Genomic DNA, 27,528 nt, shown 5'->3' on the forward strand with positions numbered 1-27,528 from the left:
GCTGTGATGATGAGATAAACCATACTCTTTCCAGAGTGTTGGTGCTGCTGAAATAGTTTCTTGGCACAGGCCCTCCTTTGTGTGTAGCACAAGGCTGCAAGTAGCATTATTGGCTGCGAGCTGGCTGTGCCACTGATTGGCACAGGTTATGCTGGGTGGTTTGCCATTGCCTTCCCAGCAGTCAGTTGGCACAATTATTTGGAATTTACCCAGGGTGCCAGCAATAACTCGCCCACTCTTCAGAAAGGACACTGTGGGACCTTTCACATTCACCAACAACTGCAAGCAGATGGGATGCCAGATTTAACATCCATCTGAGGGACAGCACAAATTGAAGCCTTGCCCTGCAGGTGAAACACCAGGTGGCAGTCTATATTTGGAATGAGATTCAAATCCGGCCTTGACAGCTCAGAGGAGTGTGTGTATAATTCTCGAGTCTGGAGCTCTCGACTATCCTGCCAGCCAATGATTCAGCAATAAAAATTATCAAATACACAATGTTACCTAATTTTAAGAATTTTGTTTGGAAAACACCATTCATGTTGTTGCATTTTGTCAAGACAACAATGACTAACAACTGCATTATCCATTTCATTATCACTTAATTTTTGTTCATACAATACCAATAATATCGTATTTCTTAAAATACCTTTCTAATTCAACAATACTTGGTTTCAAGAAACATTCAAAAATGATATATATCAGATGGTGAGTTACCCTTTACACATGCTGGGACATTTAGTGACCAGTAAATGTAGCCAAAAACATGGGAATCATTTGACTGCAGGCTGCCAAGCTGGCATCAGCAAAGAGGCACTCCACACAACACAGAATTTTGTTTGGATAGCCAAGAGTGATGGTTCTGACAATAGACGTCTTGCCAACAGGAGTCTCCAACAGCCTTACAACCAGAACCGGAATTCAATAACAGCTTCCCCACATTAGTAAATTCAACATGTCTACCTAGGCAGTCTTAAAATCACTTCATGTTGCCAACTATTGCCAATGACAGCAATCCACAGATAGATAACACTGGAATGGTGGGTGTCAAGGCCTTGCAAGTTGGCATTATGCCTGTACAGGTGGAGAAGTGTAATGTATTTTTCTTTTCTCTTTCTTTATTTTCAGAGACTCGGGTTCATGGAAGAGATGAGTCATGAGTCTCATTCCATAACTGCATGTGAAAGAACCCAGCTGAATGTGGAAGAATTCATGGGAAATGTGTTGTCGTGATATGCAATCAAGAGATTATCTTCATTGTGACATTTACATTTCAATTTCATCAGGGACATTTAATTTGTCAAGACGACAAAAAGTTAGACCTGCCAACACCAGGCTGTAACAGTTACCCTTTTCTACAAATTAATTTATACCTTTTCTAGTATACAAGCCCTTCCACAACTTGCAAACTTCAGAGGAACACCCACTACAAATGACTTGGATATCCTTGGTCAAACAACCCAATTATCTCCAGAATAATCTTCATTAGCAGTGGATCTGAAGGCAAGTTCTTTGGGTAATGGACAGTATCAAATCACAAGAAGATATTCACACCATTAATTAATGATTTTGTATGCAACCTATGGCTGCTGGTTGCATCATTACTGGGACAGCAGCTGTGCTGCTGATGCAGCAGCCCCCTGTTTCCAGAAAGCTGGTACTCATTTTGCTGACCTTGGAAGGACGACAGGCTGAGTCAACCCATCTGGTGTTATTTAACGGACAAAACAGGGGCTCAAACTCAAGACTCTAAGATCTTAAGCTAGCCACATGAATTGTTAAAACAACAGCAGGCTTATTCACATGACAGAGCATTTGTGAATTGATGGAAAGTATCACTTGACAGTGCCAAAGCATTTGACTACTTTTGGTTACCACTTTGTTGTATTCAAACACGTGACATAATATATAGACTTGATGGAACAATTTTCTCAATAATTACTTGCGCAGTCTGTTTGACATTTCCATTGAAGCACTTGCTGTGATGCTGTGACTGCAGGTTCAAGCCCCAAATCAGGCTCACTTAAGAGCTTGTATACAAATATTTTATGCACGAAAAAAAACCATCATGAGAAGGATGTTTCCCAGGAAGAAACCCTTGTACTATAATCCTCCATGATTCTCGAATCTTGTACTGTATTAAAAAAAAATTGACAAGAATGACGTGATTTAATCAATTGCTGTGTGATCACATCCCTCCATCAAAATAATTTATATCTTACCATTTTTATAGTTTGCACCACTTCCTGGATGTAAGAGCGGTTGATTTCAGTTTTCTGGCTGGAAAAGCAAATGGAAAATTTCATCGTACGCAAAGTGGTACAAATACAATTTATATTTAAAGTGGATAGTTCTGAATTTTAAAGTTATCAATTACTTGAATGCTGATTGAACAATGGAAGCCCACAGAAAATTTGTGGATTCAGATTCTGACTGTGTATAAAGTTAAAGTGCGAAGTTTGTTTTTGATTTTTACATTGGGAAGGAGCGAGAAAGAGAAAGAGAAAAAGAGAAAAAGAGAAAAAGAGAAAAAGAGAAAAAGAGAAAAAGAGAAAAAGAGAAAAAGAGAAAAAGAGAAAAAGAGAAAAAGAGAAAAAGAGAGAGAGAGAGAGAGAGAGAGAGAGAGAGAGAGAGAGAGAGAGAGAGAGAGAGAGAGAGAGAGAGAGAGAGAGAGAGAGAGAGAGAGAGAGAGAGAGAGAGAGAGAAAGAGAGAGAGAGAGAGAGAAAGAGAGAGAGAAATTACCCTTCAACCTCCACCTTATCCCGAGTCTCTTTTGTCAAGTTCTCTATCTTCTCTTGCCTCCGGCTGTCCATCTTTTTCTTCAATTCCTTAGTCTCCCTGTGAGTGAAAAAAAAACCCCATACATCATGAGCTATCTTTATGGGTTTTGCTGGCTTTGCAAGGATTTATGAATCCGTTCATGCCACAAAACGAAATAACACTTTACCACTGCCATTTCCATGAACATCCCTCGAGAGAAGTCCTGCCTTTAACTCCTGGTCATTATACATTGAATAGATTCACACCTCATCCTTTAACTTCTCACATCATGTAGCATCCTCACTTATATTAAGGTCAAATGTATGAGGTCAGCAATCAGATGTCTTGCAATTTTTTATCTAAATTATAAAATAATGATTGCCTTCATTAGCAGCTGTCTCAACTGTACAAGTGATAACAAACTGCAGATAGCAACCAATAGAAGACGCAAGACAAATATTATAACTGTGCCCAGGCAAAAATTGCAATGAAGAGAAACCTAAATAACTTAGCGGTAGCTTCTCAGTATGGCAGTTTTATTCATTGTACTTTTCTGCTTAATTGGGTAAAAGGTTCAACAGCCTTTCACATCCTTTTCAACAAACTGTACCATGCTTGACATGCATGGCATTTGGATTTTGCCAGTTATACTGATCGAGCAGTACGTTATATGGCAAAAACAAAGTTTGGCCTCCAAAACCAGCTGCCAATTGGGCTTCCCTGCTGTACAAAGTCCTTCCTTGGCACAACTGAACACCTATTTGATGGAGTACTTCTCTCCCCTCTGGACTGGTTCCCCTGCCTCACATCTTGCTCAGCTTGACGCTGTGCAAACCAAGGCCTTCAAAATCATTGGAATCTTCCGCGCTGAAGCTAAGTCTATGGGTTTATCACTTCACAATCGCAGACAGGTCGGTGGTCTCTCTTTCTTCTATCGCGTCCTTTCTGGTCTTGCACCCTCTGCTTTTTTCGTGCTTTGTTGTCCCCGCCCCCCCCCCCCCCACCCCAGGTTTCTGCAGGGCTCACATGATCTGCATCAACCCCCTTTTGGTGAAACTATCTAAATCCAAGATCACTGCTCACATCCAGTCATTTATTCCTCTTTTTCCCACATGTGGAATCAACTTTGAAATCCTCTTGAATCTCATTCTTTCCTTCATGTCTTCAAGACAACTGTTCACCACCATCTCAGATTGACACCAATCCAAAACCATGATCTTTTCTACCCCTGTTAACCCCATCAAAATCCCTCCTCCTTCCAATTTTCCAGTTTTTCCTCCTTGGAGTTTCCTTCTGTGTTCATCTTGTCCACCCCATACATGTGTGTTTTGCATCCTGTTTTTGTCCATTACATCATGATCCATTCCGTGTACTAGCTCTTCCACAAGCCTTTACTATGGATACAAAAAAACAAACAAACAAACCAAAAAACTTCAGATTTTCTGAAATGTGTCATTAATTCAAATCAAACTGATGCTGTGTTTCCCCAGGTGCAAGTTGTATCCAAAGATCCTCGAAAACTAATAACTTGGTTTGGTTTCCCATTTGTGCTAGCAGCACCGCTGCATTAAATCAATGATAGTGTGGGCTCATAGTTAACGTTCTATGATGCTTAAATGAGTTTAATCGCAAAGACTGTGATTTTCAAATACTCCACACTGACTCCCTCTTTGCCCTGCTCTTCCACCCACATTATGCACAGGCATTATATAGATGGCCTCAATGAGATAACGCTATAAATATGATTAGACATGTCCTGATCTATACACAAATATCGTTAAGCCAGTCATAGATAAAATCAGTGCCTTTTCATGCTTTTGCAAAGGAATACAAATAATAAATATGCTTGCTTAATCTTCAGGCAGAGTGTCCAGCTGTCTTGATTTGAAGGCCAACAATGAATGAGCTACTTGTGATCGTGAAAATTGTGTAAAAAACTTGAAGTGGGTAAAAACGTTTCATTACAATACTATATTTGTACAATTGGTGCGTGTTCCAAAATGTGGCCATTTTATATCAGAAAAGAAAAACCCTCCTGATTTCTTGCATTGCGAAAGACTGTTGGGTAGACAATGCATGTGATAATAATTATTTAACTAAAATGGTTATCTTCATTTCAATAATGTTTCAAAAGAGTCCAGCAACTGATTTTCCATTTGTGTACATTTCTTAACGGCATACATTTTGCACAGACTTTGATGAACTTAGAAGTGCAAGTTCTCTTTTTAGTTTAAAAACTTCAAACGGTGTTGTGTATTTCTACATTTAAACGACACGTTTTATTTACAATGATTGTAGAGTGACAAGAGCAAGTTAACCTTCAGGTTGCACACTTGTATAGCGACCACTTTGAATACATGATGATCAAGTACATTATAACAAGAGTTAAGGAATCTAAATCACTGCTCTTTATACATCAACAGAAGCATTCTTTTATTTTCACAATGACGACTGACTTAGCCGACAACTTTTCTTACTTCTCACAGATCTCTTTGGTTTTCTTTATCTGTGCAGCCTGGTTTTCCACAGCCACCTCGTGCAGCTTGTGAACCAACTGTGAGCAGAAAACACAGCACGTATGCACACAGGCAATCATGGCACTCACATGCATTTCAAACTTTCTGTCATAATATATATATGTTGTTATTCTTCTTTCGGCTGCTCCCGTTTGGGGTCGCCACAGCGGATCATCCGTTATGATCCGCATACTGATTTGGCACAGGTTTTATGTCGGATGCCCTTCCTGACGCAACACTGGTCGCCTCTTACGACACAGGGATAAGGATTGGGTTTCGCCATGATTCCAGGCTGCCCTACACCCTCTCATAGTGCGGCCCAGCGCAGAGCACCCGTCCTCAAGCGATCCTCCAACTCAAGCCTCCGAGTAGCCGGATTACAGGCGCACGCTACTATGTCCGATATAATATATATATATATATATATATATATATATATATATATATATATATATATATATATATATATATATATATATATATATATATATATGTATGTATGTATATCTCAAGCATGGTGCATTTCAAAATCCAATATATTCCAATCAAGGCTAACCTTACAAAACCAAAACTAGCAACCTTACAAAACCAAAACTAAGAGAATGCTTATTATATACTATTATATTAACTGCCACCACCACCACCACCACCATCACTCATACTAGAATGGGCCCAATTAATCCTACTTTTGTCTGGGGTTGGCGTAGGTTGAAATTTGGCTAATCTCTTTCACAAACCAATCGGCCTGACCTGAAGTTCTACTGGACTAATAATACAATGAACTGTTGATAAACTATTAACTGCCAGGGAAAGAGTAGTATCATGCCTGTTTTGCAGGCATTTAGAGTACAAGTGAATGACATGTGTATGCAAGAGGAGCATTTATTTATTTAGGGGACCACAAAACAGCATCAACTTGTTCATCTTGGTCCCATTCTCTATCCAGACAAAGAAACATTCTTTCTTGTATTGTCAGATATGGTAACTGAGGTGTTAACGCCAGACTTCCTCACTATTTTAGCATGCTGCTGACGCATGGTCCTCTCCTGCTCCAGCAGCTCTTGCAGTAATTGCACAAGCCCATCCTGATGTTGATTCTGAAGGTCAGCCACTTCTTGTGCAATTTTAGCCTCGATAGCCGAGAGCTCTCCTTCCAATGTTGTGGTTTCCGATGAAGTAGGGGTTCCATTCCTGAGGCATGGACAACAAAACAGTCTCTTAAAGAGGGCTGGCCAAAACAGTTAATCTGCATTTTGCATTTCTATCACAGAACAGTGTGAATTTGCTATGTTGATGTCTCAGATATCTTGAGATTACTGTTGTGATTCCCTATCGCCATATTTTTGCTGTAATTTTTTTTTTTAAATGACGATTTTTCCCATGACAGCTATAGAGAAACAATACATTGTGTGCAATATATGTTGATCTGTGCAAATACATAGCAATGTCCTGGATAAAGTGTTGGACCATCATATAAGGGTTTACAATGAACTGCACAAAGAATATGGATATTTACATTCTGCCTTGGAAAGAAGAAGGGGTAGGGGATTTTGTAACAACTGCAAAACAATATTGTGGAAGACCCAGATAAGGGTGGAACAAACCAATATTTTAAACAGGTGGACATGGGAAATACAGACATATGAGGGGGTGGAGTTGGGGAGTGTGGGTGGATGAGTGGAGATGGCAAGACCAATGACAAGACAAAATATGAACAAATGATAAGAGGTGAGCAGTGAGCATGGATTTTGGGAGTTTCACGAGAAGAGGCTTACTGGCAGACCATGTGCACCCTGTAGAAACCTGGGAGGGACAGTGCCAAGAGAGCGCAGAAGGTGCAAGACCGAACAGGAAGCGGTAGAATACAGAGAGTCCACCAACCTACATGCAATGCAAAGGTAATAGGCCGAGACACTCAGTTGTGTCGTGAGAGATCCAAATCATTTTGAGGGCCTTGCTTCCCATGCCATCAAGAAAGGCGAAGTACAAAGGCATGGAGTCAGCCCAAAGGGGAGAGTAATATCCCATGAAGTTGTGAATGAAGGCCTTCTTGGTTGTCAAAAAATCAGATTGGCCAAGGAATGCTCCGCCGCCCCGAGCAAGTGGCTCGTGCTCCACCGCCCTGAGTGAGTGGTTCGTGCTCTGCCACCCTGAGCGAGTGGTTCGTGCTTCGCCGCCCTGAGCGAATGGTTCGTGCTCTGCTGCCCTGAGTGAGTGGTTCGTGCTCTGCCGCCCTGAGCGAGTGGTTCGTGCTCTGCCGCCCTGAGCGAGTGGTTCGTGCTCTGCAGCCCTGAACGAGTGGCTCGTGCTCTGCCGCCCTGAGCGAGTGGTTCGTGCTCTGCAGCCCTGAACGAGTGGCTCGTGCTCTGCCGCCCTGAGCGAGTGGTTTGTGCTTCGCCGCCCTGAGCGAATGGTTCGTCCTCTGCCATTCTGAGCGAGTGGTTCGTGCTCCGCCACCCTGAGCGAGTGGTTTGTGCTTCGTTGCCCCGAGCGAGTGGTTCATGCTCCGCTGCCCCAAGCGAGTGGATTGTGCTCCGCCGCCCTGAGCAAGTGGTCGATGCTTCATCGTCCCGAGTGAGTGGTTGGGGCTTTGTCGCCCCGAGCGAGTGGTTCGTGCTCCGCTGCCCGAGTGAGTGGATTGTGCTTCATCGTCCCAAGTGAGTGGTTGGTGCTTCGTCGCCCCAAGCGAGTGGTTTGTGCTCTGCCGCCCTGAGCGAGTGGTTAGTGCTCCGCTGCCCTGAGCGAGTGGTTTGTCCTCTGCCGCCCTGAGCGAGTGGTTCATGCTCCGTCGCCCTGAGGGAGTGGTTCGTGCTCCGGTTTTGTCTGGACTGTGTTTGTCTCCAGCCAGCTTGGCTCCAGATGCGTCCGGGTGGTGTTGTATTTGGACGTGTCCAAGCGGTGTTTGTCTCCGGCCAGCTTGGCTCCAGACACATCGGTGCAGTAATTAATGCTCCACCGCACATCTGCCTTCCCTTCCTCTCACCTCACATTGTCTTTCCTTCCCCCATCCCTCTCTCCCTCTTCCCCCTTCTTTTTCTCCCTCCCCCTTTAGTATTCCCACCAGTGAAGCGACGGGTGGTATTTGCTAGTGATTAATATTTGAAGTCTTTAATTTAAAAAAAAACGTCCTTTTGTCCACGTTTTGTATGCAATGTATGCTGAGATGTCCAGTGGTGTGTTTGGTTACCAAGCAGCCAGCTAGCATTTGCCAAGCCAGCCGTTCCTTGTCAACGGTTTCAAACGAAGTGCTTGTTTGAGTGCTTAAGCCACTTGGCAAGCACTCTACAAGAAACTTGGTAACCGAACACCCGAGATTCATTACATGGTGAAGAGGATAAATATATAGCGTATCATTATTTCAGTCATTTTGATTAATTCGTCCCTCAAGGGGTGGGTGGGAAGAGGGACCCGACGTTGCCTGGCAATGCTGAGTACCCCTGCTAGTCTATACTAATAAATGTCAGTGTGTGTGTGTGTGTGTGTGTGTGTGTGTGTGTGTGTGTGTGTGTGTGTGTGTGTGTGTGTGTGTGTGTGTGTGTGTGTGTGTGTGTGTGTGTGTGTGTGTGTCTCCTCCACAACTTCAAAACCATAAAACCTAGCAGCCTGAAACTTTGCATGCATACGAAGAAAATTCTAGGAAGTGCAAGTGAAAATTGGGTGTTTGGGTTAATTAAAACACCCCTTTTGAAGACAATTAATGGCCTTATTTAATTATATCCTTCAGCAGGAGATCCTCAGCCACCTCGCTCTCTGAGGTCTTAAAGCAGATTGTGATACCACCTCGTGTTTCCTGGGTAACCTCGCTGGGGTCTGAAGCCACCATGTTTTTTGGCATGCCCAACCTTGCCTCGACTTGAAACAGGCCACAATTATATTTTTACAATAGTTTTTTTTTCACTTTCCTCACACATCTATCTATAATTCCAGCAATATGTGTGCGTGTGTGTGTGTGTGTTTGTGTGTGTGTGTGTGTGTGTGTGTGTGTGTGTGTGTGTGTGTGTGTTTGTGTGTGTGTGTGTGTGTGTGTGTGTGTGTGTGTGTGTGTGTGTTTGTGTGTGTGTGTGACCGCTGTTTCTCGACAACCACTGGTCCGATCTAACTGAAACTTGCCAGCTATATTGCGGGGGACCTGAATATGTGCCTTTTCAAGGTTTGATATTAATTGGACAAGTGCTTCCCAAGTTATGGCCATTTATTTACCAACCAATGCCAGGACACGTTGCTGCGTTGGCATGGCTACATAGGCCGGTGCGCGGCCGGCCGACGATGACATCACATGCCGTGCCAGTTACGATGGGGGATCGGTGCCTTAGTTACTGTGGCGAGGAGTGGCAATGGTCAATGGCAGCGAATGTCATGGCAAGCAAAGACAGGGAGGTAAAGTTGATTTTAATTTTGATTTTAATTAACTCTGTGTGTGGAAGTATCACAGCAGTTGTTACTTCAATGCAAGCGATAATTCGTGGAATGCAAGTGAACATTCCGTACGGGCACGCACCACTTCGGGATGGTGATGACTTTATGTATTCTCATAATTTCTCGATTTATTATGCGCATTTATAGATAAACACAATGCCCCAATCGAGTCGTCGTTTCTGAGAGCGAAGGAATGGCCTGTGTGGTTATTTCTGGCTCGCAGTTTGAAAGTTTTTTTTTTGTTTGTTTGTTTTTTGGGGGGGGTTTGCACGTACCGGCACTCGAGAGCAAAGGAACGGCCTGTGTGGTTATTTCTGGCTCGCGGTTTTGAAAGTTAAAAAAAAAAATTGGGGGGGGGGGGGAGGAGGGGTTGCACGTACGGCCATGCACGTATAGGCACGCATGTACGGGCACGCGAGAGTGAAGGAACGGCCTGTGTGGTTGTTGTTTCTGTCTCGCGGTTTGAATTTTATTTATTTTTTTTGCACGTACGGGCACGTACTAGTATTATCAAATGCCTGTTCATCATAGCCATAAAATGCTGTGTCCATTGCAATGCTTATAAATGCCTGGAGATGTCAGCATTCGTTGCTTTAGTTAATTTCGGCACATCCGATCACCACGAGTATCTCTTAAACTTCGGAGAATTACAAAATTTAACATCCAGAATAGAACTTACAAGCAGTTCCCACTCCTAGAAAAGTGTTCATTTGTCCAATTCGGACATATTTGACATTTTGGGTGTCTCCGGGAGGTGTATCCTTAACATGACGGTTGGTGAGAGCAAATTGCGTGCCAAGGGAGCCGTTTCTTATCAAGCGTTTCGTTGAAGTGCTTCAGCCAATGCTCTACAATATTTGCAGTCACTGAATACTGTACATAGATCGACTTGAACAAAGTTCAGGGCTACTCGCCTGCGTTGGCCACGTTTTGTTCTGCAGTGCAACAGCCGGTGGCTGCCTCGCTGGAAAATGTGGTTTTAGTTTGCACGTTTCCTGTTTTTGACGACGTTATACGACCTGTCACTCCGGCACAGATAAATACAAATAAAACTTAAACGTTTCACTTTTAAAAGTTTCTTCAAACGTTCTGTGCATTGCGTGGTAAAGCCACTTGGCACGTTCTTCAACATTCAATTGCGATACTGTGGTTCTACAATGGAGGAGGAGGAGGAGGAGGAGATTGGGACCAGACTCTGTGCAGAGCATTGGTGCTGCTTAAGCAGTCTCCTTGGCTATTGGACACAATCCTGGACAGGTCGCCACTCCGACACAGTATACCAGCATGCTGGCACTCATTTTGCCGACCTCAGAAGGATGACAGGTCGAGTTAACCCACCTGGCATAAATTCAACAGCTGAGCTGAATTTGAAATCAGGACCCTAGGATCCAAAGCCCACCACCCTAACCATTAAGCCAACACCAGGCATACACTGGAGGTATCAAGTCAAAATAAATGATATGATCACAATTTAAAAAAAAACTTTTCTGTTCTGAAGTAAGGAATTGCCAAATCACGGCAAGAAAGCCGAGAGGTACGCATGTTCACTCTGTAGCCTGGATTGGAATTCCAACCCAGCTCTAAACTGTCCTCCTGGTGTTTCACATGCCGGGTGATTCATCACTGTGCATGTTGTCACTCGGATGGACGATAAACTGGACGTCACATCTGCCGGGATCTCTCATCCCTCTCAACCCTACCCCCTCTCTCCCACCCCGATCCCTATCCCTCTTTCTGACCCTGACCACGACCCCTCTCTCTCCTTCTCTCCAAACCCTCCCCCTGTTCCCCCATCTTTCACCCCTGTTGGGACTGCAGCATGTACGAATCAGATTCGGAGCCGACCGGCGGGGTGCAAAGATCGCTGCATGTAGGAACTGTTGGTTTTGAATGCTCCCGCCCCAGGTCTCAAAGTGTGTGTGTGTGTGTGTGTGTGTGTGTGTGTGTGTGTGTGTGTGTGTGTGTGTGTGTGTGTGTGTGTGTGTGTGTGTGTGTGTGTGTGTGTGTGTGTTTGATTGGTATCTACATATGCGGGTTTTAGAATGTGGAATGGAGTCCTTCCAGGGCAGGCTCAAAGTATCCACCTTCATTTCAATAAGGGGTCACGATTCATGGACCAAGCTGTGAAGGTTTCTGTTGTCAAAGTTTTGTGCTGAGGGCTCTCTTCAGGATCATCGCTGAGCCCAGGACAGCTTCCAACTGTAGTTCGTTTGTTCCAGGGTTGGTTTTAGTTTTAGTTATTCAGTAATAATAGTTCCAGGGTTGGTTTTAAGCTCACCTGTAAAGTAGTTCTGGTGAGCTTATGGGATGGCTCATTGTCTGTCCGTCCCCAAATACTTGCAACTTCTTCTCAGAAACTACACATACGATTTCAATGAAATTTGACCACAACCTTCATCACCCATGATGGCATTAAAAAAGTAATAAAACGGGGTCTGAATGGGGTCTACAGGGGGAGTGGGGAGAAGTGGGTCCCAACCCCCCCCCACCCCAAAGAGGTATTTGACTTCTTCTCAGAAACGATACACACAATTCCGATGAAACTTCACTACAACCTTTATCACCCATGACATACCAAAATCAGGCTCTAAGGGGATTTAAGGTGGGATGCCCCTCAACATTTGCATTTGCTTTCTTCTCAGAAACTACACATACAATTCTGATGAAACTTGACCACAATCTTCACCACCTGCGATATTCTAAAGTTTGTTAACAACATTAAAAAAATTGGGGTCTAAGGGGTTCTATGGGGGGGAGGGGGGATTTGCCCCCCCCTAAATATGTATTTGCTTTCTTTTCTGAAACCACACACACAATTTCGATGAAACTTGACCACAACCTTTATCACCCAGGATGTACCAAGGTTTGTTTATGGCATTAAAAAAAAATCCATAGGTATTTACTTTCTTCTCCATTATATATTTTGTGGGTCATCCATGCCAACCAGTGGTTGCCTGGTTATCTTATCCACCCACTACCAGATGAGCGCCCAGGGGTATTGCCCCATGTTTAATATATCTGTGAAGTTCTTTGTCATCATTCGTGTTGCTCCAACTATCACTGGTACAACTTTGGCATTCTTCAGCTTCTAGGATCTTCTCACTTCATTCTTGAGGTCTTGGTATTTGGTCATTTTCTTGATGTCTGCATCGTTTAGACCAAAAGCACTGGTATTAACACCTCAATCAGCAATGCTTTATTCTCTTTTTTGTCCCTCAGTATATCTGGTCGCAACGCTTGGTTTTCGATGTTCACTCTCGATGGGATAATTAGGTCATAGTGAACGGTAGGTACTTCCATGTATTCAGTGATTACTTTTGGTTCATGTTTCCACAAATTTTCGGGAACTGGGATATCAAAGTTTTTGCAGACGTGCCTGCGGATTACTTTACAAACTCTGTTGTGTCGTTGTGTGTACAGCTGTTCTGACATGAGTTTTTTTAACGTGTGTGTTCGGTCATTAAGCATAACATATCATTCTCTTTACTAACCCCACCTCCACCCCTTTCTCTTTTTTATTTCATATCTTTATATATATATCTCTCATATCATATATTTTTATATATATATATATATATATATATATATATCTCTCTCTTCTCTCTCTTCTCTCTCTTCTCTCTCTTCTCTCTCTTCTCTCTCTTCTCTCTCTTCTCTCTCTTCTCTCTCTTCTCTCTCTTCTCTCTCTTCTCTCTCTTCTCTCTCTTCTCTCTCTTCTCTCTCTCTCTCTCTCTCTCTCTCTCTCTCTCTCTCTCTCTCTCTCTCTCTCTCTCTCTCTCTCTCTCTCTCTCTCTCTCTCTCTCTCTCTCTCTCTCTCTCTCTCTCTCACACACACACACACACACACACACCCTCCCTCCCACAATATAGCAACGTTTGGTGAGGCATAGTTCTCCCCACCTCCTCCTCCCCTTCCTTGCTTCCCCTCTCTACTGCATCCTCTCCCTCCTCGCTCACTCCCCCCGTAATACCCCCGTCAGCGAAGCGACGGGTTGTGCTTGCTAGTACATCATAAAATAACTCTGTGATGTACAAAATATATCTCAGGCAGTTATAAACAGGACAAAACTGAAATGTCATCAACTTAAATTGACTGGAAAAGTATGACATGATAAGTTATCATTTATAATCAACAGCAGGTTGATTGATTGTGACACACTCTGAGGGTATATATTAACACATCATAAAAACCAAATTGGTATTCAAGGATCTATGATAGTGTCACAATATTGTACTTCCATTAATTTAACTCAGACTTCCTTGAGGACGGGCAAGAATTAAATGAAATCCGAGCTCTGACATTCAAGTAAAGTATATGACAGTATTTGGTGTGTCCAAGTAAGATGAAAGCTTATTGGTTTTGTTGGGAGAAAATCTCAGCAGAAGAAGAGAGAAACAACAGTAAACTAGAACACTCATAAAGCGCATAGTCTTGCCTCGCGTGTTCATTCTGAACAAAAATACCATCATTAACTGAACACATTAATATTATGGCCCATATATCCACATCATCAATGCAGCTGATTACGTCAAGTTTCTTGGCATAGTTATGATGTAATAAGTTTAATTCTTCACTCATATCAGGTCGTAGATCAGATATATGAAGTTTCAGATTTTTTGGATAAGGATTTCAATCCAACCATTTATGGCTGGAATTCCACTCAGACTTCCTTAAGGATGACTTAACCAACGATGTCATCATCATCACTCTATATAATATACTCTATGGGAAGTTGATGAAATATGCCAAGTTTCAATTCTTTTTGTTGAGCGGTTTCAGAGAAAATGATGTCCATTTTTTTCCTTCAATCCAATGTGGCTGCCATACCATGTGACCTATGACATCAGAGTTATCAATACAATATTCTCAGAGTTATCAATACAAGTTATCTATGACCTACTTTTAAAGTTTCACATCGACCGGAGAAAAACATTTTAAAAGCAATAACACACGCACACACGCACACACTCACAATTTTGGGCCAACACTAATAAACAATGAGTTTTCATGTTACCATGATCTAGTCAGATCCTGGACGTTGTATTCAAAGTGTCATCTCCAAATTCTTGTGTCTATTAGAGATAACCTGGTGGAACTTGTTGATGCACTGTGGAGACAAATTTTTCTCAAACAATTAGGCCAAAAAAAAAAATGTTGCATTGGCGTAACGGGTCACTGAAAAATAGGGTAGGTAGGTAGGGATTTTTTTTTAAATAAATCCCTCCCAAAATCTCCCTCGGCTCGAGTACCCCCCCTTTTTGTCGGCGACCCCCCCCCCCACTCAAAAAAAAACTAGTACAGTGAACCTTGCCTAAATCGAACTTGCATAAGTCGAATAATCGCCTAAGTCAAAGATCTTATCAAGTTCTCTTCTCTTTATATTCTTTTGTTTTTACACCTTTAAATCTAAGCTATTTCTTCAGTCCTAACAGATTCGACTTAGACAAGGTTGACTGTAGTTTTTACAACAGCCAGTGGCGTACTGTCGTACATGGTAGACAAAGCATTGGAGGGGCAGAGCATTGTTCACGAACAACACTCTGCCCCTCCAATGCTTTGTCTACTGAGTACGACGGTACTACATGGAAAAGTTTCAAACATACCAAAATATGGCTTTATTCTGTCAAATTTTTGCGCACGATTGAAGGCATTAAATTTGATAGACATGTTTATTTAGTAAGAACAATAAAAATAGTATCGTCTGGACTGAAGCAGGCTAGACAAGTTGAGCTATCGCCGGTAAATATTAAAAAAAATTAAAAACACTTTCAGCATCAGCATATCTCTCGCTTGTGAAAGCTTGGTAAGACAATGTAGAAATGAGTTGGAACATGCTATTCAAATTTTATTGCAGGGTATATATGGATTGAAAGTCTTTCCGAAATTTCATTTGAGTCTAAATACAGACCTCGTAATATTGTGAGTAGGCTAGATCTGTAAAATAAAAATGGTACCCCCCCCCACCACCAAAAAGAGAGAAAATATTATAGATAAATAAAAATAGTACTAGCCTATTCTAGAGAGTAAAACCATTTCTATGTATAAAATTTCTCAACTTCACCGCAATATTTCATTTTTTAGACAAATCAGATTAAAAAGTGAAAATGTCATTCATTCCTGACTAGCCTGTATAGACCTAGCTGTGAAATTAAATCCAGAGTCTTGAGTATTTACTTGGATCGCTACTTAATAATAAAGGTCTAAAGTTGAAATCTAATGCCTTTCACTTCAGTTTCATTCTTACCTTGACAATGAATTCAGCTTCATTCTGATTTCCTGATTTGAACCAGACTGCTTCTTTGTCCAGCAATAGTATGATGCTATTGAACAATTGGTCCTTTGCATTTAGTCTCTGTGCCTGTGGCATGCCAGAACTACAATTCTTTTTCAGTCCCGAAAGATCAAATCTTCCTCGCCTTGCGCCTGCAGCCATGAGTATTTCAAAGGCATTCTTGGGCAGCTCAGCCTCAGACGTAGATGCCGAATCATCGCTGAGCCTGTGGCTGAAGTAACCCACGACGAAGCGATAACCGAAGTCGTCTAAGATAGACACCTTTTCCGCCACCAAAACGTCCGAAAAGGACCCTCCATCACTGCTAGACGCTTGCACGGAGGAAAGTATTGGAGCAGTGTCACAATTTACGTCTGCAATTCCCTGAATGATATCTCCAAGCCTCGCATCTTTGTCGCATTTTCGTAAGACGCTGAACAGTTTTTTAGGCCCAAGCATGCCAGTAATCTTGATAGAGTACGCGGCCATGTTGGAAACAACAGACGACGTACTGATCGAGCGAGGCGCAATATCTCTCCCTCGTACAGATGATATCCAGAGCCGTTAAGCACACACACACACAAACACACACACACGCAGCGAGCTAAACTATGACATATGCATAGCGCAGCGTGCAGCGGGTTCTGTCCGAAACACTTCCGGGTTTTTGCGATCTCGATCGCAATCAACAAGATACTTGATATCGATAAAAAAAAAACCGTAGGGTCGGCGGAATTTTTAGGGTCAGGCGGGTTACGCCAATGCAACATTTTTTTTTTTTTTGGCCTTACGTGACTTCTTCAATTCCTTGTGCATTTTCAGGTTACTCCATAAAATACGAAATAATAGGAATGTGGAACGGTCCAACACTTTTTCCAGGATAACATTCATAAAGTTTCTATTCAAATAAAAGCATTTTATTGACATTAATAAGCAAAGATACCCTAGAGCAGCACATCATGTTAATGTCATCATATCCAAGATTATCATGAGTTTGGTGGTTACAATCTTAATTATCACTTGCAGAGTCCAATTTTGTCAGAAATGAGGAAAACATTCTATGGACAATCTGCAACTGCTTCTCATTCAGTAATGTTCTTTGACGACGATGACGACTACTACTACTACTACTACTACTACTACTACTACTACTACTACTACTACTACTACTACTACTACTACTACTACTACTACTACTACTACTACTACTACTACTACTACTACTACTACTACTACTACTACTACTACTACTACTACTACTACTACTACTACTCCTACTAATCTGCATGCCCAACTCAGGGGTGTAATGACCTCCATAACTGTCGGTTTCCACCTTCTACTAGCATTCACATGGGCTAAGGCCAATCTCATTGGTGCACTGGCGCAACCGAGAGAGTCTTGGGCATCCTAGAGAATGGAGCCAGGTTTGATTTGGCCGGTGACCATGGAAAAGATTTGTGGCAAAATCCAGGGAGATATGGTCCGGTACATGTTCACTGAAGTGGTAGACATGTCCACACAGGTAAGAGTGTCTCCTTGCAATATTTTGTGTGATTTGGGCCAAGTCTAGTGATCTCACAAATGGTCCCGTTTGAGACTCGTCAGTAGGGTGAATATACTGATTCTGGCTCACTTTTCCCCATGTAAGTAAATGGGGGATTCTCAGTGATTCATTTTTTTCCCTAAAAATAAACCCCCTTTTTATCCCAAGGTATATTTATTTGTCTCCCCTTTTAACCTAGGGGCACTCTTTTCAAATAACCAATGCAATAAGATAAAGATTTGTTCAAGCAGTAAAGTAGTAATGTGATTTGTTAAAGGTGATTCTAAAGAAATATCTGAAACATGTAAGCCTAGGGACACTCTTTTTCAAATAACCAATGCCTATTGTTTCGCTCACTCATTGAACCTATAAAGATTTCTTCATTCTCAAATTCCTTCAATAGTTTAACTTTCTTTGCACAATAATCCCCATCTAAAATATTTAAAAATAAAATATTTGAATCTTTATATTTTTCAAGATACCCCTTTTGTGTCATTATGAAATGATAAACTTCTCTTAATGCTCTCGTCTGACTACCTCCTGAGCCTCAGATTATTTTTTGCATAAGCCACGCCCACTTTTCAAAAGCCCCGCCCACTTTTGATAACCCCCACCCACATTTCAGGAGGTATTCATTAGCCACGCCCACTTTTCCTAAGCCCCGCCCACTTTTCCTAAGCCCCGCCTACTCTTACATCATTTCCAGTTCATCTCTGACTCACAAAGAAATCACTAGAAAATTCTAGAATGTTATGGTTTTGAAAAATTTACCAATGAAGGCTTGCCTGGGCTTGCCCAGGGAATTTTCAAGGAATCCTCCATTGAAAATTTTCTTTCTCCATTCTAACACAACATTACAACATCTGACTGTACAAAACAACATTACAACATCTGACTCACAAGGCTTGCCTGGTTGTCCAGGGAAACCAGTCTTTCTGTATAAAAGATTCAAGCCCAGACTCCATTTTAAACATATTTTTTTACTTTCATTGAGAATGGAGTGCTGTGCTGACTTTGGGGTTCCTTGGAGTTCTACTACTTGTATGGAACTAAACCTTCAAGTTGATGAACTGGATTCAAACCTCTTATCTATTGAGGTAAGATTTTATTTTTCTATTTTCAGAGTTTGATTTAAGCATAGACTCATTTAATAATTAAATCACTTAATCAATACATTAATATTTTCTCTCACAGGAAATTGTATCTGAAAATACTGATTTTGCCATAACTTGGGGTGAAATTGTTGGCTTGGTTGAAGACCTTATGAGCAACCAAGACCCACAGAACGAGCTTGACCTTGATGGCCCAACCAAAGAGTTATACCTTGGAGACCAGCAAAATCCTGAAAAAGAGTTTTACAGCAATAGTACTCATTGCAAGTTATCAAGACAATAACCACTGAACAAGTTATACCTTGATGAGCCAGAATATGTTTTACCTTGAAGACTCACAAATTTTGAAAAAAATCAGTAAATGAGTTCTGCCTTGATGGTTTAAATAACTACCTTGGAGACTCGGGAAAAGGGTTCTGCCAAGATGGTTCTAAATATGGAACCTACCTTGGAGACTCACAAATTTCAGACATTTTGAAAAATGGAGATTTTCTTGATGATCCACAGTTATACTATGTGAGATCTATCACTGAAACCCATAAAAATTGGAAAAATGGAGTTTTCCTTGATGATCCACAGTTATACTATGTGAGATCAATCACTGAACAACATAAAAATTGGAAAAATGGAGTTTTCCTTGATGATCCACAGTTATACGATGTGAGATATATCACTGAAACCCATAAAAATTGGAAAATGGAGTTTTCCTTGGTGATCCACAGTTATACTATGTGAGATCTATCACCGAAACCCACAATATTTCTGGAAATTGTGGTTCTACCTTGGAGTCTTGGATAGAAGGTTATATTTTTGGAGACTTGAAATGTGGGTTCTGGCTTGATAATTCACAATGTGATACATATCTTGGAAACTCAACAGGAATGTGGTTATACCTTGGAGACAAGGAAAGTTGGGTTTATTTTGGAGACTTGAAATGTGGTTATACCTTGGAGACTTGGAAAGTTGGGTTTATTTTGGAGACTTGAAATGTGGTTTCTCCCACTCTTGGGGATCTAAACCTATCGATGTGGTTCTTTGTTGGATGGTTCTTGATGAGAGCAATATCAAGAAAGTTCTGGGAAGAAAGTGCAGGAAAGTTCTTACTCCCCCTTTCTACTTTATCAAACCTGAAAGCTTTAAAAGACAGAATTGGAAGAAGAAAAAAAAACATAAAAAAAATATATATTGTTAGTTCTGGGAAGAAGATGCAGGAAGGTTCTTACTTCATCAAACCTGAAAGCCTTAGACAGAATTGGAAGAAGAGATAAAAAACATAAAAAACACATTTTGTTGAAATAACTATTGAGAAAAAAAGACATTGTGTTGGGCGAGGGTTGGGGTTGAGATTTTGAATGTGAGGGTTGGGGTGGGGTTGAGATTTTGAATGTGAGGGTTGGGTGGGGGGCTGAGATTTTGAATATGATGGTTCGGGCGGGGGTTGAGATTTTGAATGTAAGGATTGGGGTTGAGATTTTGAATGTGAGGGTTGAGATTTTGAATGTGAGGGTTGGGGTGAGGGTTGGGGTTGAGATTTTGAATGTGAGGGTTGGGGTGGGGGTTGAGATTTTGAATGTGAGGGTTGGGGTTGAGATTTTGAATGTGAGGGTTGGGGTTGAGATTTTGAATGTGAGGGTTTGGGAGGGGACGGACACACACACACACACACACACACACACACACACACACACACACACACACACACACACACACACACACACACACACACACACACACACACACACACACACACACACACACACACCAACAAACAAAAGTTAAGCCTTGCCTATTCAGTTGAGGATTCTGTGTTTTGGGTTCACAGATCTAAGAACGTCCCCCCTTGACACACATTATATACGGCAGATGCCACCTGTTATACACCTCAGACTTGGCCCTCGAGTGTCCACAACGGTGTATAGTAGGAGGGAGTGAAGCGCCAACCCATTGCTCCCATGGGTATTATCTGCTTAGTTTTGTCTTTTGTAATTCCTGTGAATAAAATGAACCTAAAATGTCTTCCCCTTCTAAATCATATATCTTATAAGTCCAAGGAACCATATCTATTACATCAACAATTAAAAAAAGTTCGTTCGTCCATCGTTTAATATAACCCTTTTCAAAATGAGATTTCCATCTATATACAGTCATGCGCCACTTAACGACGGGGTTACGTTCTGAGAAACGCGTCGTGAAGCAACGTCGTCGTTGTGCGAACATCATTTTTTTTTTCATTTTTGTTTTCGAACAGCGTACTTACACAAACATAGACACCTAGGCTATATGGTGTAGCCTATTGCTCCTCGGATACAAACCTGTACAGCATGTTACTGTACTGAATACTGTCGGCAATTGTAACACACATCCAAGAGACAGAAGACATGTTAGATTTACCTTTGTGCAGTTCATGACGGCCATTGGTGTGGTGAGCAGCAGCTTACAACCTCCTCTTGCATCGATTATAGAAAGGTGAATAAATAGCGTTTGGATTTTATAAATACGTAATCATTGCATCGAGGTTATAATTTACAAATGAAGAAACGAGCACCTGTCAATTGTGATATATATTTTCGGAACAGTGCGATTGTTTTAACAACATAAAAAGCTTCACCAAAAATAAATTTGTTTTAATTGACGAACAACAACGATTTATTCGTGGAATTCTTCAATTCAAAGGTAATTTACTTGCTCGAAGGTAAACGTGGAAACATTGGTTCAGTTTGAAAGCCGATTTCCTTGAATCCCGATTTAGCACGACCTTGCTTTTATCGCGATGACATTTTATGGACCTCAACGATCGCATTATAACAGGGCCACACTGTCGTTGTTTATTATCATTATGAGGTATTATGTTCTGGAGAGTGTACATAATTGTATGTGCTATTTTTATACGAGGCTACATCACTCGGCGATAGGAATTTTTCAGCTACATATTTTTTTTCATTTTTTTTTTTTTCAGAGCTGGCAGACCCATCGTATATGCGATCTGTCGTTGCCCGGAACGTCGTTAAGCGGTGCATGACTGTATTCTTACGATATCACCAACTTTGAACTTAGGTTTTCTGACATTAATCTCTTTCATATTTTAATTTTGTAAATGTTTCTGATGGTTTCATATTCGTTGACGTGTGAATCGTGTCATTATACTTATCCACAATATCCTGAATAAAAGATGACCATTGTTGTGAACCGAGTTGTGTGAATTTTTTATATAGTCTCTCTTTTAAGGTACGATTAAAACGTTCAACAACAACGGCCTTCCCTTCATTAAAGGTACTGTATCATGTAATACTGTTATTTTTTAGAAAATTCATAAATGTCTTGTTATAAAACTCTCTACCCTCATCAGTCCACAATTTTTTAGGTTTTCTCTTACTTTTATTAAATATCTGTTGAAAGGATAACATGAGAGTATTACCTGTTTTGCTTTTTAAAGGGACAACCCACGCATATCTACTCCTCAAATCGATAACGGTTAAAGCATACTTGTACCCCTTATCATTATTGAGTTCAATCAAATCAGCGGACTAGGTATAATCAACTTCCTTGGAATAAACCTTCCTTCTCTGAAACTTTGTGAATATTGGTTAATGCAATTCATCAGCTAATTGCTCTTCAATCTTAATGACATCATTAGAGCCTATAAGTTTTTTGAATTTCCAAGTCCAAGTTTCAACTTAGCACTGATCATCTTCTTCACGATGAACCTATCAACTTTTTCTCTTAGCGTTGGATTTTGTATCAGAGACAAATTATACAACATTTCTCTATCGGCTTCATGTTTTTCTTCCAATGTTGTGGTATTCCCATAATCAATATCATGCCTCATGCACACTTCATCAACCCTATTGATGGGTTTGCTCCATGGTTTAGGATTGTCAGCCTCATGTAATCTTTTATCCAAGTTTGTGCCTGGACCACAGAAAGAATACCCTGGTTGATGTAATTCCCTTGGTATTCCAGTAGTTGTAAATTTACTTCTTGATAAAAACTTTTGCATCTCTCCTTCGAGTTTGTGTTTGGAGATAAATTGATTTTTTTTTTGAACCACACACCAAACATATACCTTTTTGTATAACCCTGTTATTTTTACTTTTAAAATATGAAATATTTTTAGTATTAGTTTTCTTTTTACAGTTAAGACAATAACTCATTTATTTATGAGAAAAATTCCTACAGAGTGCGAAAACCTTTTTAGTTTCCAACATGCACATTTGAATCTTGATTTTTAAAACATAAAGAATCCTGGAAAATGCCTTCACTCTCTCCTCCATTTATTTATGAAAAAAATGAAAAAAATTTATTAAAGTCAATATCTTGTCCTTGAAAACGATGTCAATAGTCTTGTTGAAAATATTGCAAATAGACTTCTCAATTATTTGTTTTCCTCCTCGGTGAGTTGAGATTTATTTATTTTCTGTAATACCTCCAATCTTTTTTTAATCTCACCAGTTTCCATATTTTGATATTATTCATTCTCGCTCTTTCCTCCCTCTCCTCCTTCTCTCTCTTCTCTCTCTTCTCTCTCTCTCTCTCTCTCTCTCTCTCTCTCTCTCTCTTTCTCTCTCTCTTTCTCTCTCTCTCTCTCTCTCTCTCTCTCTCTCTCTCTCTCTCTCTCTCTCTCTCTCTCTCTCCTCCTTCTCTCTCTTCTCCCTCTCCTCCTTCTCTCTCTTCTCCCTCTCCTCCTTCTCTCTCTTCTCCTTTTCCTCCTCTTCCCTATCTTCTTCAACTCCTTCCTCGTCCCTTACTATCCTTGAATTGCTTACACCCCATAGAATATTATACATATATTCATCGGAATTTCTTGTTATTCCTGTATCCAAAATAATTTTTTTTACAACAGGAAACCAATAAAATTTCTTTTGAATTTCTAAAAGAGCCTTACATTTTCTTAACTTTATAATTTTTTCATTATTTAACATTCTAATTAAATCTAAAGTTGTCGGTTTATCAACATCAGCATAATGCCAATCTTTTATTGAAAATACCTCATTCTTATGTTGTAGAACATATTTATTAAAATACCGAATACCCTTTTCTTGAAGGTATGCTTGGACACACAAATGATAATTTTCTTGAAGTCTTCTTGCCGTCATTTATGTATTAGAAATATATGTCAGAATAATATTATGACACAAAACACCTCCCCATCTTCTCAGAGTTAAATCATTTTGTATTTCCTAACTTATTTTATATAATCCTGTTTTTTTCTGTTTTCATGATATTAACTAGGGCAAAACCATTATTATATTTACCCTTAATAAATTATTTTATTTGTTGTTTACTAATCGTGGCTCCACAAAACTCATTCTCTATACCAAGTGGATAATATTCTTCCTTACGAGACTGATTTAATTGTTCCAGGTCTTCTAGGTAAATTTTAAATGACCAATTATATCCTAAATCATTCATATCATACCCCCATTGTTCTAGTCTCATCCAAACGATATGCCCTTCTTTATAAAAAATTTATTTTAATTCGAACTGTGAATTCTGTATGACCTGGAGATAAAATCAACACTTCTGTATCTTTGGAATACATGGCCGTTTTATTTAAGGATATATATATATATATATATATATATATATATATATATATATATATATATATATATATATATATATATATATATATATATATTGTGATAAATCACTTAATCTCACCAAGTCATTCGCGTCAGTCGGGCTTGGATAATTTTTTAATTTAAAAGCATTTTTCATATTAATATTTTTGGTTATACTATATTTCTGTCGTTCAGCCTGTGCCTTTGTGTAATAATTTGATAAATCAATATCCAGTTCTTGGGATACACCAAAGATAGAACCATCTTTACCAACATAAGTCATTTATATTAGATTAAAAATAATGTCATAAAAAAATTTATTTTTGTTGAGTTGAAATAACACATATAGACATAATTGACCACAACACTTGGAATTTAATTCTTGGACTTGAAATGTTTGATAAACACCATTGTGTAAGAATTTTATGACTTCAACAGGTGATGGAAGACCAAAACTATCAAAATAATATTTGTCTTAACTATTAAAAATACAAACCCAATGAGAACCGTTCCCATTATTATCTTCTAAGTTCATAATAATATTCTTTGTGTGTTTAGGCACGTTTGTTAATTCATCTTTCATACAAATAACCACATTATGAATTTTTAATTTCTTACAATATTTGACAAGTTGTAAATTTGATATTGTATTCTTTCCAAATTCTTTAAACCACTCATCAATGCTCATTTATTTATTAGAAAGATATAATCCATTACCCCTTTAAGTTAATGTTACACCTGCTTGTGCGATAGAAGAAAGCATATCTCCAACTAACAATCTCGCTTTATCAGGCAGACTTTCAAGTTTTTCAGCAAAATCTACAATTACACCACTTCCACTAATTTGTTTCTCCAACTCTTTGTTATGTCTTTCCAATTCTTTTTGAGCCCGGAGCTGAGCCTTCCTTTCGTTGGCAGTTTTCACCGATGTTGAAATTCCACCCGTCAATGCTCCAACCGCACTTAAACCAGCAAATAAAGGAATTAGAAATGGGAGAAATCCTCCACTCGTCTCTCTTATTGAATATTTTTTCAACATTGGTTTTGTCATTTTAATTTTAAGTGAGCCAGTATCGTTCAAGATTTTAACCTGTTCTCTTGTGAGCAAAACATCAATTCTTACTGCTCCTTTTCTCTGAATTGTATTAACGTTAATCAAACAAGGCTTTTGATTTTGAACACAAGATGATAGTTTATGAAGATTGATTTGATTAACATATACCACAGTTGGTACTTTGCCACTCATTTATTTAACAAAAAATTATGTGAGACCAATCATAACACCATTACCTGTATTAATCTGAAATTCTGTTTCTTCCAAAAGCAAACAATATGTATCAACTTCTTCACTCTCTCCTCTTTCAATATATAGGGAAGTATCCACTCGATTCAACTTTATAGTTTCCTTTTGAGCACTCAGGTCAAACGCATAGATTGGACACAAACTTTTAAATGCTGTCGTATCCAAAATAGGTTCTTTATTTCCATTACTTTCACACACCTTTTGGTAAGACTTGTATGCTTCAGCATAATCATTTTTTTTCCAATTAATTTCCAATTTATCTCGTGGATAAAATGTTCCATCGAGAGAAACACGAAGTTGTTTCACCTTAGCATTATCACTCAATGCATTTTTCTTATCTGTAGCAGTATCGCCATCTGTTTTAAAAAAAAATGTTCCACAGATATCGTGGCTTTCCTTCCAGAACACCCAGATTCCACGTGTAAGTGGTTTGGTTTAGTTTAACGTGTTGACATCTTCTTTTGAGGTACGATACATTGAGTGGTTTCTTTGGGTTAAGTCTTCTATTCAACATCTCTTCTGTTTTAAGATTAGGAGTATATTCACTAAGATACCAACTCATTTCATCAATTACAAATTTATTCTGATCACCAAAAGCACTACCAACACCAAAAAGTAATCTATTTTCATTATCATTCCTTTGCAGTTGAAATCTAATTTTAGGACCATACAGAACTTTATCACGATCACAAAATCCAAATATACCTTTAAGAGGAACTGCCACAGTAAAACTATTAACTGCTTTTCTATCATCATTATAAGCTCCTTTCCTTTGAATATATCCAGGGTCTGTGGTTGTTCCCGTTGACATATCAGGAATAAAACCTTCGACAGACCCCTTTCCCATTCTATCACTGAATGAATATAGAGTAAATATCATCATTTCAGATACAGCAGAGACATAATCAACTGCTTCAACTTCTTGTGCTCCAATGTACAAACGAACACGATCAAACATTTTCCAGAAGAAATCATTGACGAGTGTAGCGTTTGTGTTATTCCCAGCCTTAGTGAATGTAAATTTACACAACAAGAAACTTTCGGATAGATTCAAATAAGTTTGTTGATTATTTCTTTCAAAACTTTTTGTGCCATTTGCATTCCAGTCTGTTCCAGTTATTACATTTACCTTGAAGTAGTCTTCTTTTTTAGTGGAGTTTGAGATGATAATAGTATCATCCAAGACATAGATACTATCAATTGCTTCCATACTTGTATTTATTTAGGAAAAAAGATGTTAAAACTTTTGAAACCCTGACCCAAGTATTTGAATTATTTTCTGTCATTCTTGGGGAGACAACTGAGTTTTGCCTTTCTTAATTTATTTTATTGCTTGTAATTTATGAGATTCCTTTTGGGCATCTTTTATGCTCTTTACAGCACCTGCTACATTTCCCACAGCAGAAGCAGTTGAACCAATTAGGTCTTTTTGTTTAAGAATAGTTGAACCAATACCCATTGGAGTATCAATTATCCCATCTCCTCTAAATTGATGTCCGACACCCCTTTGTCTTTTAGGTTTATAGTTTCCTCAACCAAGATACATACCTTCACCCTTGTAGTATGGGAAAAGGAACATCCCATCCCCTGTAATTATTTTATATTTTCCCAACTCGTGTTTCCTCACAATAACCATCGTATTTATTTATTGGAAAACTTCACGTAGGTGAATTCTGATGGATATAACTTCTCCATGAAAAGAAATCATACGATTATCTTGGTCGGTTATCCTAAAATTTACTCTGTGTATGGTTTTTCCTGACACAGGGAGATAAACCAAATTTTTGGGTTCCATATTGAATTTATAACCATTTGGGGTTGAGTATGCGCTGAATGAAAATATTGTATTTGTTTTAATTCCATCATTATTAGCACCATCAATCAAATGAACAGTGAATTAATACCGAGTTTATTCCGGAGGATATTTGAATGACATTATCACTGTAAAACGTCCCATTAGTTTCAATCTTTTTTGAGGAGAAACCCAATAACTCTCAAAATGAATTATCAATTGTGAAATCAACGTTGTAGTTATTTTTAAGTT

The 27,528-nt window shown here is 39.6% G+C and overlaps 1 protein-coding gene across 1 annotated transcript in view; it reads right to left on the reverse strand.

Moving 5' to 3' along the window:
• Positions 1 to 27,528, reverse strand: part of LOC147023596 (1-phosphatidylinositol 4,5-bisphosphate phosphodiesterase beta-1-like) — a 435,861-nt gene that overhangs the window by 6,583 nt on the left and 401,750 nt on the right. Inside the window, exons 28-31 of the mRNA XM_085889131.1 lie at positions 6,291 to 6,468; positions 5,239 to 5,315; positions 2,744 to 2,839; positions 2,223 to 2,280 (exon numbers count right to left, since the gene is read on the reverse strand). Of these exons, the coding sequence (XP_085745257.1) occupies positions 2,223 to 2,280; positions 2,744 to 2,839; positions 5,239 to 5,315; positions 6,291 to 6,468 (409 nt within the window). The remainder of the gene's footprint in view (positions 1 to 2,222; positions 2,281 to 2,743; positions 2,840 to 5,238; positions 5,316 to 6,290; positions 6,469 to 27,528) is intronic.

Source organism: Eptatretus burgeri, chromosome 7, assembly GCF_056783735.1.
Source record: "Eptatretus burgeri isolate ZD-2024b chromosome 7, Ebu_testis_v1, whole genome shotgun sequence".
NCBI classification, from domain to species: Eukaryota; Metazoa; Chordata; class Myxini; order Myxiniformes; family Myxinidae; genus Eptatretus; species Eptatretus burgeri.